General features: G+C 45.5%; 1 protein-coding gene across 1 annotated transcript in view; it reads left to right on the top strand.

Moving 5' to 3' along the window:
* Positions 1-1,622: 1,622 nt before the first annotated feature.
* Positions 1,623-17,465, top strand: part of myom2a (myomesin 2a) — a gene marked incomplete at its 3' end in the record, with an annotated part of 27,763 nt that continues 11,920 nt past the window's right edge. Inside the window, exons 1-16 of the mRNA XM_079729316.1 lie at positions 1,623-1,750; positions 3,055-3,147; positions 5,026-5,161; positions 5,806-5,960; positions 6,499-6,591; positions 9,071-9,159; positions 9,310-9,351; positions 10,949-11,113; positions 11,556-11,717; positions 12,381-12,522; positions 13,311-13,510; positions 13,610-13,663; positions 15,278-15,405; positions 15,773-15,956; positions 16,126-16,143; positions 17,052-17,226. Coding sequence (XP_079585442.1) covers positions 1,638-1,750; positions 3,055-3,147; positions 5,026-5,161; positions 5,806-5,960; positions 6,499-6,591; positions 9,071-9,159; positions 9,310-9,351; positions 10,949-11,113; positions 11,556-11,717; positions 12,381-12,522; positions 13,311-13,510; positions 13,610-13,663; positions 15,278-15,405; positions 15,773-15,956; positions 16,126-16,143; positions 17,052-17,226 — 1,949 coding nt within the window. The 5' untranslated portion in view covers positions 1,623-1,637. The remainder of the gene's footprint in view (positions 1,751-3,054; positions 3,148-5,025; positions 5,162-5,805; positions 5,961-6,498; positions 6,592-9,070; positions 9,160-9,309; positions 9,352-10,948; positions 11,114-11,555; positions 11,718-12,380; positions 12,523-13,310; positions 13,511-13,609; positions 13,664-15,277; positions 15,406-15,772; positions 15,957-16,125; positions 16,144-17,051; positions 17,227-17,465) is intronic.

Genomic DNA, 17,465 nt, shown 5'->3' with positions numbered 1-17,465 from the left:
GGGGAGCTAAATTAGTTCGCAGTGACTACTCTGCATATCGCTTTCTCTCAAGACTATCTCCGTTGCTTTAAATAGCCAATGGTGTGGCTGGAAATAGTTGAGGCTTGAGGCCCCAGACACCTAAAATGGTGCCGTGCGGCTCCTAACCCCACTTTCCCCCAGAAAATATCCGAAAAAGTTTGATCAAACCACTAGTTTAGTCGTAGCCTAATCACGTATGTCCGTCTAGGACTTCTAGTGCGTCTAGGAGCTGCGCATCTCCATTTTACGCACTCACTATTTAGAGTTGATCGAATAACCTCCGTCATCAATATGTTGTTTATGTTCTTTAGAGGTGTTCTACCTATTAACTATTTCTGTATCCGTAAATTAGTCAACAAAGTCCCGCAATATCACAAAATCCCCCAATATATCCAAAAAGAGCGCATTTACACCCTTTCTGAAGTGATGTCTGACTGGAGGTGCGCTCTGTGCAACGCGTCAAGTGCAGAATGCGTGTGAAAAGCGGACTAAATGCTATATATAGTCGAAGGTGCGTCCATACAAGGGATGGAAGGGGATTGGCATTTGTTGAGCGCGGCTCATATTTTGGTTTGCATCACAAGTGTTTCCTAAACGGCGTTAGGCTGGTCTGCCACCGCTCTGCTCTTTTAATCTCTCGGGGTAAGTAGCTTTTATTCATTTTCTTCCTGACAAGTCGAGTGTTTGTGTGGAACTGCCTATGTGTGCCCCCCGATGTACGATGAAGACGGACACATTATCCCTGGGAGGTTATTTCCATTAGGCTACTGTCAACTGTCAGGGGACAAAGTGTTTGAGTCTAATCGTTATCCGCCCCTGTGGATCTCCCTGCTGTTGAGAGGAAAAGAGGAATAGACTGCTGTTGAATTCACATGTCGGCTCGGTCTAATGCATTTTAGTTTGTGTGTGTGTTTATGTGTGTGTATTCATATATAAATGCATATATTTTTACTTAAATATATATATCACTTTCTATCCTTAATAGGTAATTATGTCTGTATGGCATTTTTTCTGGGCATTGTGCATTCGTAATGCAAGTTGGAGGTCAAGGCTATTAGTTTGAGAAGTTGCTGGTTAGGGAATCTCTCGTCATGAACACACTTTAAAAGTCTGCTTCTTTTCCCCCTGATCTCATGCTCCTCGCTATTCATAGCTGTAGCTGTAAGGTGAAACACGGCCATCTGCTGAGTGCAACTTATATGTAGAAGAGCAGCAGCAACTGTCTCCTCAATGGGCTGGATATCTTTGACTTGATATTAACATACAATATGTGTCTTATGGCTTATTTATAGATACACAGAAATGACACAGTCAAAGGGTATATTGTGTCCTGAAGTTATTGGGCATATGTCAGAGCGGCCGTATTATTGGTTAATCTGTCTCACAGAAACAATGGTGACCAGTTGCTCCTCCCTCCTCCTTTCCTCCTCCTGTCTCTCACACCTCCTCTCTTCTCTTCATCTCATCCCCTCTCTGGCTCCTCTCCTCCATGCCGCTCCCTCTCCTTGTCCCCCGCTCATTGCTGTCTCTCCTCCCTATCATCCTCTCCATCTCCTCCTCCATCTCCTCCTCTCTGGTGATCTTAGCCAAGGTGTTCTTCAACAGTTTACTCAGACATGGCTTCCAAAGTCGTATATAAGAAGAAGGCCGCGAGCCACATCAGCACTGATTACCGCTCACTTCACTCTAAACATGTTGTCAAGAGACAGCAGGCGGTCGGGTACCTCAGGTAGGGTACCTCACCTGTTCAGGTAGTATAACTGCTCAGGTTTTTACGGCTTGGGTAGTACTACAGCTGCAGAAGTACTATCTTTGGACCAAGAGCACAAGCCACGAGAGCCATAGATGTGTACTAGGCCCTAACACGTAGAGCTTGCGACTTATGTTTAAGTATAAGTAGTACAAGCATTTGAGAAATCAGCATGATAGTTTGGCAATTCAATGTGTGTTTGTCATTCTGTATTTTTAGTTCTAATTTATTTTTTGTGCTTGTCCCTCTGCTTTGTCTGTCTAAGGCTTGTATTTGTCGGTGTTTCTATCTTTTTGTCTCTAGTTAGTTATGTGCAGCTACAGTGGTTGCCAAGCCACAGTCCTTCATAAGCAGTGATGCTAATGTGCAGTGCTAATGCTTATGTTTTGTCTTAAAGGACAGAGTTAGGTATACGGTGCTGCAATAGCTTTTAACTCACTTAAAGCACGAGGTTCTGTTGTGCAGGCTAATTGAAACATGCCAAAGGAACCTAAATGCTAGCTGGCTAGCTAGCTTGGATAGCTCCCTAGCAGAGGGGAGAGGGCTCCATTTTGCAGTTTGTGTGCTGTGATGTGATCTGAGACCTGCTGACGGGGTAAGAGGAGGAGGTGGCCATGTTGTCATGGAGAGGCTGATGTCATTGGGTCCAGGCCACCTCCTTGGACCTGACCTCGATCTGATGGAAGGGCTTGGGAACCTGCTCATGTCCATAGACACACTATTCTCCACACTTAATTCATCCATATGTATCTACTGAAATAGGTTCCATAGATGGACAGGTAAATCATCTAATCTATCCATTCGGGCCAAAGGAAATGATTGGATGGCTTATACAGTCCTGCAACAGCCACAGATTTTTTACTTTTTTTATGTCAGGGCAATGGATTTATTGGTTGCTTTCGGGATGTGAACAGAATTGACATCACCAGAACAAATATGACAAGAATGTTTCTTAAATAAATTACCTACCCTTTCATTAAATCCATGTTCAAATTATGCATCTAAACTAACTTTCTGTTAGTCTTTTAATTACATTTGAGACCATTCATATATTAATAATAATAATCTTCCTGTTTGCGAGTAGCACAGAGAACAGGAAGCGAAGGTGCTCTGAGCAACTTCGATCTCAGATCTGGTATTGAAGAATGACATTGGTCTGAAATCATATCTGTGATTGGCAATGCAATGCAGGGCACGACAACGCTGTGTGGTCTCAGTACACCTGCTAGAATGTGAACAGAACATGACTAGCTAGGTGCTAACCATTGGCTCCGCCCCAACAGGAAATCTACCTCTAACTCGGTGAGCCAGGTAAAGGCTCAGGCCACGGAGGCTATGGCAGAACCAGCGTATACAGTGCCGGAGTTCCGGCAGAGGTGAGTCCTCCCCTGGCTATTTTAGACGTAAACCAACACCTCCCGAAACACTCAGCACTGGACGCTCCCTGTAGAAATAGCAATGTCATATAAAACTCTTACACTATGAGGTCCTCCACAGTAAGTTATGATAAGATGATCTTTAATAATCCTGACGGGAATGTGTCACAGCAGAAGTATGGGACAGTTACAGTACAATAAGAGTCAAACATTTCATAGGAATGGTCAAATAACTACAGATAAATATACCCATATTCACAATATGGGTATACATTTATATAGAAATACATTTTAATTTCAGGATGTAAACATTATTCACAGTGCTTTATAAAACATTTGTCTAGGGTAATGTCCATGGTCGTGCCCTGGCTCATTTCCATTGTAATACCCAGACTGGTGTCAATGGTAGTTTACAGCAGGGGCAGCCAACACGGTGCCCGCGGGCACCTGGTCGCCTGCAGGGACCATGTGAGCCACCCACAGGGCATGTTCTAAAAATAGCTCAAAATGAAATAATTATGTTGTTCTTTTTAAAACAATAACACTTGCATTGATGTCGATTTTATGGAAATGACAACATTTTATATAACATTTAAGAAAAACATGGCAGAAAAGAGAACGAAAACTTGTAATTTTCCACAATGATTGGGGATAAGGGTTCTAATGTGAAAGACAAGTTGTATGTCTTATTTGTGGGGCGACTGTTGCGACGGCCAAGTGGCCCAATGTGGAGTGACATTTGGCCGCTTGGCAGAAAAGGCCTGTGAGTCAAGTAGCCCTTCGTACGATTCAATTAGTACCCTTGAAGTAGCTCTCGGGTTCAAAAAGGTTGGTGACACCTGGTTAACAGGGTAATGTCCATCGTAGTTTCCAGGGTAATGTCCAGGGTAATGTTCAAGGTAATGTCCATGGTAGTGTACAGCTGTCCAGGGTATTGTCCATGATGTACACTACTTGCGACATGACATAAGTTCCAAACTATGGGGATGGGGCGGTTTGAACCCAAATGCACCAAAAAATAAGCATCATACAGATGTACACTGGTAGATAAGTCTGTCCCAATCCAGTCCCATTCCAGTAGAACAGACCACATTTGGTAAACTTGGTCAAATACATTTAGCTATACATTTAACCCAAATAATACAGTGAGAAATAATACGACTATAATACAAATATAATTAAATAAATAAATCTATATAATAGAAAAATACAGTAGACAGTTAGAGAGGTACACCTGTAGACATAGGTAGACATAGATAGGTAGACAGGTAGACAGTTGATACTTCTTCCCAGTAAAGCGTTTGATTATTTGATTACAGTGAGGAATAAGCCCCAGACCTCATTAAATGATGTGTCCTCTCTTCCTGCCACTCTATATGTGACCAGTTCATATGTGGCCACTTGTCACATCATTTCCATCCATTTTTCTTAAGCAGAAGGAGACGAGAACTTCCAGTGTCTCAGAGTTATTGTACAACCAGTTGTCGTAGCCAGTTGCAGCCGTAACCTCAAACGATTAGGCATTCTGATGTCCCCTGGGAGGATTCCTGAAAGATGAATTGATGGTGCTTCAATCAGCAGTGATCTCAACATCTTATTCTAGAAAACAATAATCTCATCCCCCATCCATTCAGTTTCCTCAAAATAATACAACAAGGGCTCCCAGGTTGCAATCTCTTAACCATATCTCTACAAGGCATCAGTGTCCCGCAGTTTCTATTTAGCCATCTTACATAGGGTCCAACAGCTTCTATTGATAATGTTATAGTGAATACATTGTGATTGCATTTCACGTCAGAATGTGTTCCAGGGTGCACCAGGTTCATTTTCCAGGGTAATGTGTCATGTCCCAGTAAGGTGAGAGTTCCTGTCCTTCAGGAGCACGGAGGAGGTGGAGGAATACCAGAGAGTCTCCACCCATGTGGGGAAGGGCCTGGCTGCGATCCAGGAGGAGCTGCACAGGATGAGGATGGCCACCAAGGCCCAGGTGGACAACCTGGCCATCAAGAGAGAGGTACCGGCCACACCCACACTGTGCTGTAGTCAACAGAGAGTTATTTGTAATAGATATTAGTTATTAGAGGCTACGGGTTAGCAGAGGACATCCTGAGCATTTATAAGTGCACCTGTACATCTCAAAGTTTTCCTAAATGTATACATCACAGAACATTTAAGACGACATTTGGAAGTCAATTTGAACATCTAGAAATTATAGTTGAGCAACCAATGACCACCCTGTAGTCTGTGTTCCCTAAAGCATCTAAGAGTTTTTGTTTAGTAGTTATCCTTAACATTAAGAACCTAGAGCCACTAGGAGTTATCGTTTAGAAGTTAGTTCCTAAACATTAACCACCTAGAACATAAACGGGTAATCGTTTAGAAGTTACCCTAATCATAATCCAAAAATGTCAGATCTATAAGTAATCCTTCACATTTACAAGTTATGCTAATACCTACAAATTATCCAGTACATTTACAAGTCATCCTTAACATCTACAAGTTATCCCGGACATTTAGAAGCAATGACCCGATTTAGAATCGGATGTTACAGTTTGCTGTGAAGCTGGACCGACCAGTTAAAGGTTCAGTATCTGAATTCACTCCAAGTCGCTTTAGCGACCAACGCTATCCCCTGCTTCACGTTCCTCGTGCCCTCAGGTGCAGGAGAGGATGAGTAGGAAGGTAGACCTGTATGAGGAGGGGAACAAGCTCCCTGACTTCCTGGTGGCCCTGAGGCCCCACACCGTGTGGGAGAAGACCCCGGTCAAGCTGTACTGCACCGTTCACGGTCACCCCAGGCCCGTCGTCAGTTGGTAAGCTAGGTTCATAACTGTGTTCCCTGCCCTGGTAAAGGGGATCTGTCTGGCTCAGCTATGTCCTAACATGAGAATGCATGGCTTCATACCCGCATTGTGGAAACCATTCCAGTCTGCACCATAATCTCTGTTTCCACAGAAGATTTGCAGAGAAGTAAGACCCTTTATGTAGTTTATACCATAACCATATCAAATCAGGGAATGAATGAAGACTGTGGTCCTACTCTCTTGCGGAAAAATAGTGGATGTTGCAGACATGTTATCTGAGATGTCTCTTTACCAGTGATTATCTATTTATCTCTAAGTACGACGGTCTGAGTTCTAACAGCTCAAGTGTTTATGTTGTCCAATGTTGTGTAGTAGCGTGTTGCGTTATTTATTTTGTGTAGTTATGTGCTGTGTCGTTTTATGTAGTGTAGTGCTGTTATTGGTAATGTTGTTGTGTAGTGTAGTGTCGTGTTGTTGTTATTGTGTAGTGTAGTGTAAAGTTGTGCATCAGTGTGTAGGTTTTATTAATGTTGTGTACTCTCTCCAGGTTTAAAGATGGTGTTCCCGTGAATCCTCTGAACGCACCCGGAAAGTACAAGATTGAGAGCAAATATGGAGTCCATGGTTTGATTATTAGCAGGTTAGTGCCCTTCCCTTCCATCCCGCCATCTCCATCTCAATATCTCCATCTCTCCACTTTATCCTCATCTCATTTCTATATATCTATTTCCATCTCATCCCTCCATCTCCAGCTCCATCTCTCCTACTCATCCCTCATTCTCTATCTCACCATCTATCTTTCTCAATCTCATCCCTCTATCTCTATCTCTCCACCTCTATCTCTGTCTCTCTATCTCTGTTTTCTCTATCTTTATCGCTCCACCTCTATCTCTCTCTCACTTCTATCCGTCCCTCCCTCTCTATTTATCCCCCTCTATCCCTCCATCTCGCTCTGCCTCCATTCATCCATCATCTCTCAGTATCACCTCTTGAACCCTTGTGTAGTACAACGTTCTCCTCCACCAGTTGATTAATTCCCGCCAAGCAGGTCAGACTGAAGGTGTGAACTGAGAGTGGGAGCACTTGTTGTGTAGTTCACACATCGTCACATGCCGGGTCACCACACATGGACGAGTTAGCGGTGGGGGAGGGGGGGAGAGATAGGGAGGGAGATAGGGAGGGAGGGAGGGAGGGAGAGAGTCGATGCCAATAAAGACTTTTTTAATATATTTCATATATTTCCATTAAATTCAGAGAGCTGGTGATAGAGAGAGCTAGAGGGAGAAAGACAGAGAGAAAGAGAGGGAGAGAGAGGCATAGGGAGAGATAGAGAGCTGTGTCTCCTATTTGGAGGAGGAGGTGTTCCCTGGCCTGCTCCTCAAGACTCCTCAGCTGTTCCTCCCACGTGCTGACCCCAGCGTTAGTAGAGCCTGAAATACACCTCCTATCTCTCTGTACCACTACCTCTCTCTATCACTATCCACTCCTCCCTCTATCTAGCTCTATCTCTGTGCGTCTCTACAGGCTTTTTTTGAATGGAAAACCAAAATTTACATTGCAAAAGAAAAAAGTTAATGATTACAAAATAAAGATAATTGCACAAATATTTTTTTAAAAAAATACACTGAAGTCAGTACTTATATCTTTGTATTATAACTATTAATAAATTACTATTGTACATATGTATAATATTATAATGCTATAATACCACAGAAAAGCAATTCATGTTTTAAATTTTTAATGTTTTAAAATGTGTAGAAATGTATGGTAAGAAAGTGCTGTTGGATTAGTTGGACTGGTTTGTCTCTCTCTTTCTATCTCTCTGTATTTCTGTCTATCTCTGTCTCTATCTCTTCGTATCTCTGTATCTCTCTTTCTCTCTATTCAATTTAATTAAAGTTTAAGAGTTATTGACACAGATAATTAAAATTAACATTTCCAAAGAGTAAAAATAATGTCGGACTAGAAATGATGAATAAATGTTATACATGAAGTAACAGAAACGTAAGCAGAGAAAAAGTAAGCTATTTGGCTATATGTCCTCCTCCCTCTTTCTTCAGAATTCAAGATGTCAATTCTTTATTGACAAGAAAGTTTCATGAACAATGTTGCCTAAGCAATTCAATAGAAAGATCTCTTGCTATCTTCTCCCTTCCCTCCTGTTGAATTAACATTCAAATGTCTTTCGGTTACAACACGGTAGTTCAACTCACAACAAAGGTAGTGATGTTATTATTATTAGTAACCTGGCGGCAGCAGCTCGCTGGGTTCCTGGCCCCACCCGTCACAGCTGAGACGGCCGCAGGATTTAAATAGTCCCTCCAGAGTGAAGGTCGCGTTACTCCCCTTCTCACCCCCCCTTCTCCTTGGCATCCCGGCCAGCCAGCCGTTCCTCCCAGGGCTGGCGCTCCTGAGGCCTGACATCACGTTTCAGAACCGCCCTTACCCCCCCCCCCCCCACACACACACACACACACACACACACACACACACACACACACACACACACTTCATGGAAACGTTTGACTTTAGGAGCACAGGGTCCTCTTTGAACAGTGACAGATGCAGAAGTTTATGAGTGTTGAGTCCAACAATAAACAATGACTAAACTCCCTGAACATCAACTAGCCAAGGTCACATGTCAAAACCCCCAATGATTAGAACACTCTGGTCGATGACCTCACCCCCTGACGATTAGAGCCTGCCTGTCACATGACCACACCCCCTAATGAACCCTCAGGTGGATGACCACACCCCTTAACGATTAGAACCCTCAGGTGGATGACCACACCCCTTAACGATTACAACCCAGTGGATGACCACACCCCTTAACAATTAGAACCCTTGGATGACCACACCCCTTAATGATTAGAACCCGGTGGATGACCACACCCCTTAACGATTAGAACCCGGTGGATGACCACACCCCTTAACAATTAGAACCCTTGGATGACCACACCCCTTAACGATTAGAACCCGGTGGATGACCACACCCCTTAACGATTAGAACCCAGTGGTTGATCACTACTTAAACCGGTGGTCCCACTTAATTTGTTCACCTCCTTTCATGGCCCAACTGAATGTTACTTTGCGTTGACCTGATGTTGGTTTGTTTGCAGGTGTGCTGTGAGTGATACTGCAGAGTATAGCGCTGTAGCCAGCAACCCATTCGGCACGGCCACCAGCAAAGCTACTGTTACTGTTAAGAGTGAGTATCTCTCTCTCTCTCTTTCTCTCTATCTCTCTCTCTATCCTGGTGATATTTATTAAACCTCTCTCTCTCTCTCTCTCTCTCTCTCTCTCTCTCTCTCTCTCTCTCTCTCTCTCTCTCTCTCTCTCTCTCTCCATGTGTTTCCAGGGCCAGCAGGGGGGGCTGGAGAGTCATGCCAGCTTGGACTAGGTGAGTGATGGTTTTATTAGGTGTGTAAGCGTGTTTGTATATATGTTTATATCAGTGGCGGCTGGTGGTTTTTAAAGTGAGGGAGGAAGGACTGCGCGCTTGGTTGCCATTGGCCTGCTTGCACTGTTGGTGTGTGGTGGCATAAGAATGTGAGACTCAAGTTGTTTCAGGGTGTTTTGGTGAACTCAAAAAAATAGTAGGGAGGGATAGTTATGTGAATAAAATTGATACAAAGCCACCAGTGGCATCACTGTAATTTGAAAGCTGGTGGGCAGCATGTCTTTGCAATGGACTACAAGGGCAGAAGGAAAGGATGCAAAGCCCATTAGTCAAATCAGGCCTACTCTTGATTTGTAAAAGTAAATAAAAAAATCTGGGCCTATTTTTGCCCTTAATGACTGAAGTTATTGGTTGTAATTTAGCTTAATTACTTAGTAATTTATGTTTATTTTCAGTTGTTTTAAGAAAAGACTCAGACCAAAAGTGATGCCATTTAAAATGCATCATGCTCTGAATCATTCACCCTTTCCACAAAATCAAACAGAACGGTCAGAGTAACAAACTAGTAAAAGAACAAGAACATTAATTCAAATAACCTGATCTATAGGTATGGTGCCTAGCAAGGAAAGTCGCATAGCAGCACCAACATGAACTTGACACTTGTCGTGGCGTTTGGTTGCCCTATCAAGATTTTTCACATCAGTGAAACCATGAACAGCCCACGTTGGAGATTTGCCATTATTCATTAGCAAACAGGGCCAGCAATACAGTTGATTGCTAGTAATGCTACCAGTAAGCCATGGGTATTGAGTACCTAGCAAACCATGTAGCACCCACAACACTGACGTTGCCATTACTTTTGGTGATCTCGATTTTGCGAAGTGGTCTAGCTTTTTCTTTGGTCGCTAACTTAGCACTGTCGCTCAATGAATGGTATGCTTTGTGTAATTAAACATGTCCTCTATTTCCAATGTTTCCATATTTCAACTTTCTGCTAAGATATATGTGACTTTTTTGCAACGAAAATGCGGGGATCATGAAATCATGCAAGGCCCCCGCGTGAATATGCAGACTTTGGCTGATTATGCGTTGAATTATGTGATCGCATAATCGCGTTTTTCTGGAGGGACTGCTTATTGGTTCATAGAGCAGCGCGACTAGATTTTTGTGCGAATCAGATGCCATAAGGTCACACCCACTCAGAGGAGGACTTTCCTCCTCTCTCCCATTGAAACCGATGTTATTCACCGGCCGCCAGTACTTTCGGGGAAACGAATCGGAGTCAACGGAGGCTGAGGGAGGACCTTCCTCCCTGAAGTAATGGTCGATAGGCGATGCTAATGTCCCTTTACCCAGGGAAACGAACATTATATATTCAAAGGCATTAAAGTAGTCATATTTAAGGGCATTAATTCATTACAGTAGTCTGGGCAATCTTCATTTTTTATTCTCAACAATGTTAAGGAGGATCTTCCTCCCTCTCCTCAATGGAGAAGCCTCCACTGGTATATATTTATATACTCACACAAGCAACAGTACCTGATCCTCCTCCCAGTCCTATTCCGAGTATAACCAGTAGCTCTCCTCCTCCAACCAGTGCCACACCTGACACAAATGCACCCCAGCAAGCTGGAGGTCACCCTGCTGGAGCGCTTCTCCGTCAGCTTCGGAGTGGAGGGAGGCTCCATCAGCCTGGCGTGCTCCATGGTGGTGGTCCCCGACCTGCCCAACCTCCCACCACTGGCCCACTGGTACCGAGATGGTAAGCCCTGACCCAAGCACTTGAGATATCCTGGAGCATAATAATTGGCAATGTGCCCAAAAGTACCAATCGCTTCCTAGGCCTTGTCCCTGTGAGTCCTGACACCCAGGCCATGTCCCTGTGAGTCCTGATACACACCCAGGCCATTTCCCCGTGAGTCCTAACCCTAACCCTAACTGATTGAAGATTGTGATGTGGTCCAGATATCGGTGGAAAAACATGTTCTCCCATGGACGGACAGCACCTTCCAAATACTGATTCAAACACTAGTATGGGCTGATAACTGTTAATGCGGAAACCGTCAATAACTTACAGCTTTACCGGGATATATTTGAGCTGGTGTAGAGTGGACGCCGTGTCCAGTTTCACATGTATGTTTTCCAAAGTGCTACCAGGGTCAGCAGGGGGTCCTGACCGTTCCCTCGTCCCCCCCTGTGAGCAGATCACCTGATGAAGGCCGGGCCCCTGGCTGAGATGACGGTGGGAGGGGGCCTGGCGCGCCTCAACCTGCCCCGCCTGGCCAAAGACGACGAGGGTCTCTACACCCTCCGCATCTACACCAAGGAGGGCACCACGGAGCACAGCGCCTACCTGTTCGTCCAAGGTACCCCCCCTCTGTCTGTCTGTCTGTCTGTCTGTCTGTCTGTCCGTCTACACCAAGGAGGGCACCACGGAGCACAGCACCTACCTGTTCGTCCAAGGTCTGTCTGTCTGTCTGTCTGTCTGTCTGTCTGTCTACCTGTTCGTCCAAGGTACCCCCGTCTGCCTGTCTGTCTGTCTGTCTGTCTGTCATTCTGTCTGTCCATCTACCTGTTCGTCCAAGGTACCCCCCGTCTACCTGTCCATTTACCTGTTAACCTGTTTGTAAGTCTGTCTGTTTACCTGTCTGTCTGTCTACCTGTCCATCTACCTGTTTACCTGTTTGTAAGTCTGTCTTTGTGTATACCCGTCTTTCTGTTTACCTGTCTGTTTCAAAGTCAATCTGTCTGTTGATTGTTCTGTATTTGTGTCTGTTTGTCTGTCTGTTTAACTGGTTTATCTGTTTGTTGTCTGTCCATTTTTCCATCTCTGGTTCTCGCTCTCTGGTCGTTTCGTCCGTCTTTCCATCCATCAATCCATTTATTTGTCTGTTCGCCTGTCCGTCTGTCCGTCTGTCTGCTCATTAGCTCCTTGTCCTTCTCATCCTTCATTCTTTCTTCGCTCCTTTCTTCTCTCCCTTCTTCTCTCCTTCTATCCATCTGTTCTCCCCTCCTGTCCTCCCTCCTAGATGCTGTTCCCTCTGTTGCCGGGGCCCCCGGAGCCCCCATGAGTGTGAAGGTGTTTGACATCAACATGGACTTTGCCCTGGTCTCCTGGAAGCCCCCGAACACCACCAACGAAGCGGCCGTCTCAGGATACTTTGTGGACAGGTTGGCTCCTTCTCACGACCACGTCTAGGAACTGTACCTCATGGTTCACCTGAGACTCATGGTCCATACGTTTCTGTTGCACTCTCTCTACATTACACTTTCTCTCTTCCTTACCCTCTCTCACTCTCTTCTTTCCCCCCTCTTGCTGGCTTCCCTTTATTATTATTACCTTAACCCATTTGTACCGGCTGCTGTGCGGTGCAACATTGTATATACTAGATACAATGTTGGGTTAGGGTTAGGGTTACAATGTGCAACATTGTATCTACTAGATACAATGTTGCACCGCGCAGCAGGCGCTGTGCGGCGTTGTATCTAGTAGATACAATGTTGCTCCGTGCAGCCGGTACAAATGGGTTGGTAAACACGCATTGATGCCCAATCCGGTCTTAAAGGTAAACACGCACAGATGCGTGATCCGGTCTGAATGGGTTAATTATTTTTAGTTTATTATTATTGTTATTCAAACAAAATTTGTTTTGGTTATTTTTTACTTATCCCTGGTTGAGGATGCCTGGAATTAAAGCAGTTTGTGGTCATTTATGACATCCTCTCTCTCCTTCCTTCCCCTATCTCCCTCCCTTCTCTCCCTCTCTCTCTATATCTTCCATCCCTCCTGCTTTTAATTATCGTACTTCATAGCATCTTTCATTTTATTAGCACTTTCAAACTCTCTTACCTCCCTCATCCTTCCTTCCTTCCCTCCCAAATTCCTCCCTCCTCCCTTCATCAATGACATCTGCCAACACTGAGTGACCATCGTGCCTCTCTCCCCCCCTCCCCCCCAGGTGTGAGGCGGGCAGCGACCACTGGGTCCAGTGTAACGACACCCCGGTGAAGGTGTGTAAATACCCGGTGACGGGTCTGACCCTGGGCCAGGCCGTCCACTTCCGGGTCCGCGCCGTGAACAGCGCCGGCATCAGCAGGCCCTCCCGCCGCTCGCAGAAGGTGACGGCAGCCGACCCGGCCGAGAGTGAGCGCCTGCAAGGTACAGGGGAAGGTAACTACAGCAACGCTCCAACGCCGCGAGGCGCTACCACCGCCGGGCGCTAACGCAGCGCTCTGCCTCTTGTCCTCTCCACCACAGTGGTGAACATACGGGGACACTACGACATACTGATCAGGGACGACGACCTGGAAGGTAGTATCACCGTGACTACCATTGGGGTACACGCTAGATGTACTACTACATACTAGAGCGTGCTACTACACTGACGACCGACTCCTAACGCTTTGGTTTGACCTCCTTCGATCTGACTAAACTAAACTCTTGGTGACGTTGGGCTCGTCCCCCCCCCCCCCCCCTCCATCCCTCTGCACCACCTCAGCCCACCTCGACACCAAGCCCCGTCAGGTGACGCCATGACTTTGGTGTAGTAAACACAGAAAGTATTACGTCAAACATTATCCAACCCCAAAACCAACCTCAGAAAGACAACAAAGCTGTTCAAAGTGAATTCTCTCAAATACTACTTTTCGTTTAACTTTTGAGAAACATGAGCATCTTTGCTGTACATTGTAGGTTCTGCAGTTAAATACTTCTACTATCAACAAACAAACACACATCAAAATAAAATGAATCACAAATAAACAAGCTATGTATAAAGACAAAAAACAATTGACTATAGACTAAAAACAAAACAGCTAAATATTCTGAAACATATTTATTGTACACTGTTACATCATTAATACATGTTTTTTAATCCTGATCTAACCTTACCTTGTTGGTGTTGTGCTTTAACAGCCATGTTTTTTTTTTTATTCAATAAAACTTTGTTGAACTTTACCATCAAACTAAAACAAAACATACAATGACCCCAGTGACCCCCACTCTAATCTAGTTCTTAACAAAAACGATCATTCTTCTAATAAAGATCAATTAATAGATCTAATAATTAATCAATAATAATAAAGTTAGTTATTCTTGTAAAGGTTGATCTCATTATAACTGATGCAGCTGTTGTACAAGTGCTACGTTTTCATATTTTTGATGGGTTAGAGTTAGTATAGTTAATATGGTAAGCAGGGTTAGGACCACTAGAGTTAGTAGGGTTAGGATCAGCAGAGTAAAGTGGGTTAGAGTTAGTAGTATTAGTTGGGTGAGCGGGGTAAGAGTCGGTAGGGTTAGTAGTGTTATCAGGGTAAGAGTGCGTAGGGTTAGTAGGGTCAGCAGGGTAAGAGTGGGTAAGGTTTGTAGGGTTATCAGGGTAAGAGTGGGTAGGGTTAGTAGGGTTAGTAGGGTTAGTAGGGTAAGAGTGGGTAGGGTAAGTAGTGTTAGTAGGGTAAGAGTGGGTAGGGTTAGTAGGGTTAGTAAGGTAAGAGTAGGTAGGGTTAGTAGGGTAAGAGTGGGTAGGGTTATTAGGGTTAGTAGGGTAAGAGTAGGTAGGGTTAATAGGGTTATCAGGGTAAATGTGGGTAGAGTTAGTAGGGTTAGCAGGGTAAGAGTGGGATGGGTTAGTAGGGTTAACAGGGTAAGAGTGGTTAGGGTTAGTGGGGTTAGCAGGGTAAGAGTGGGTAGGGTTAGTGGGGTTAGCAGGGTAAGAGTGGGTAGGGTTATTAGGGTTAGTAGGGTTAGTGGGGTTAGCAGGGTAAGAGTGGGATGGGTTAGTAGGGTTCGCAGGGTAAGAGTGGTTAGGGTTAGTAGGGTTAGCAGGGTAAGAGTGGGTAGGGTTCAGGTGGGAATAGCAGGGTGAGTCAGCACCCGGGGCCTTGTACAACAGCCAGATGTACGGGTGTGTCAACCGTCCTGGAATAGGTTACGTCACTATTCCGGGGGAGCCGACCAGCGTGCACGCCTCTGAGGTGTACCAGGCCTACGTGGTGCTCAGCTGGACCCCCCCGACCCCCCGCGGCCGTGCCAGGCTCTGGTACATCATCGAGAAGGTGTGTCCCCCATCCTGTGACCTCCCCTTTTACGACAGCGTCCCGTAGCGCTGCACCGGCCCAGGGCACCGGCCCAGGGCACGCCTTCACGGTGTGGAGCTGCCGTGCTAAATAGTGACGTCCACACACCTGCCTTTAACAACGCACTTAGACAGGATCAGTCAAATATTATATTGCTGAAATAAAATGTTGTTTGTTTGTTAACAGTAGAGCTGTTTGCATCACCAAACTTAGAAGCAGACATAGAACTGTAAACCTAGATCTCCCAGCGTCAGCCCCGTGATGTTGAGGGGGCCTAACACCCACATGGCTGCCCCCTCCGCTTTCAATCCATTTGTTCCCCCCCCCCCCCCCGGCTTTCCCATAGTGCTTAGCGGGCACGGAGGAATGGACACGCATCAACACTGGGGTCAAAGTTCAGTCGCCCCGTTATCCCATTTTCGATTTGCTGGATGGGAAGTCCTACCAGTTCCGGGTGTTCTCCGCCAACCAGTTTGGCTCCAGCGAGGCCTCGGCCCCCACGGGGCCCGTCCAGAAGGCGGACGAGCACGGTAAGGCAGGGGCCGTCTGGCGCATACATGCAAAGACATGCGCTGCATATCTTGACCTGACTGAACCAACAGTAGTTGAACCAAACGCACAGTTGCTCATTAATTAATATAATTATAAAGTAAACAATCTCTCGACAAGTGTCCCTGAATGTCATGACATGTGTTTCAGGTTCAAAGCGACCAGTTGGTATGTATCAAAGTACTTCAAAGTCCCATAGGATCAAGCAAAGCGCCGATTTCTGATTTTCTCCCTGTGTGCTCACCTCCTCCGATGTGTATGTGACTCCCCACCTGCTGATGGGCCGCGTGGGCGCACCTGGCTTAAAACTAATCCTTTGACTTGGATTCCACCACAACGGTCACAGTGTTACTGCATGTTTTAAAACCAATTCTGCAGGCTTTAAGGGGAGGTGGTGAACTCAAAGACACAACTAAAAATTATTCAGGCAGGAATGAACTTCCACATTCTATCGGCACACCGAAACACGTCTTTATGATTCACTGGCGATGTGAGGACACGGTGATGAGAAGACTTGCATTGACTCACACCACACACCCAGAGCCACTTTTGATGTCCCACTTACCCTGTGTGACCCTGGTTATGAACTGAGACTCCAATGCTGAATGATATGAGGTAACGTATGTGTGGAAGAAGCCTGAATGAGCTCAGTCCTGATGGGATCACAGGTAGTACTACTAGTAATACCATGATACTATAATACTGGTGTCAGCCCCACTCAGACACACCTGAGGGTCACTGTGCCACACCCAACTGGAGAAAGAGGTGATTAAAAAGACAATTAACCTGACCAAAATGTTGCTTGTCCAGCTCCTGCAGCAGATGATCCCTGTATTATTATTGACAATAGATAGTCTTTATAGTAATATTAAAGTCAATACATGGTGTCAGTGTGTGTATGTGTGTGTGTGTGTGTGTGTGTGTGTGTGTGTGTGTGTGTGTGTGTGTGTGTGTGTGTGTGTGTGTGTGTGTGTGTGTGTGTGTGTGTGTGTGCGTGTGTGTGCGTGGGCGTGAGTGCTTATGGCATTAAAAGTCAATGCTTCTAATAACTGGGGTTTGCTTGTTTTGTGTCCCAGGCGTTCCCTCCACCCCTGGCCAGGTGGTGGCCACCAGGAACACCAAGTCTTCTGTGTTCGTCCAGTGGGAGGCGTCCAAAGTCCCCAACAACCTGCTGGGATACTACATCGATGCCCGGCCCGCCGGCTCCAAGCTCTGGCAGCCCTGTAACCACAAGCCCTTCAGACACACCAGGTGAGACCATACCTGTAGATACCAGGTGAGACCATACCTGTAGGCACCAGGTGAGACCATACCCATAAACACCAGGTGAGACCATACCCGTAAACACCAGGTGAAATCATACCCGTAGACACACTAGGTGAGTCTATACCCGTAGACACCAGGTGAGACCATACCCGTAGACACCAGGTGAGACCATACCCGTATACACCAGGTGAGTCTATACCCGTAGACACCAGATGAGTCTATAC

The sequence above is a fragment of the Pollachius pollachius genome (genome assembly GCF_949987615.1).
Source record: "Pollachius pollachius genome assembly, chromosome: 2".
NCBI lineage: Eukaryota > Metazoa > Chordata > Actinopteri > Gadiformes > Gadidae > Pollachius > Pollachius pollachius.
The sequence above is the reverse complement of the archived record's forward strand: the minus strand, read 5'-3'. Positions and strand labels throughout refer to the sequence as shown.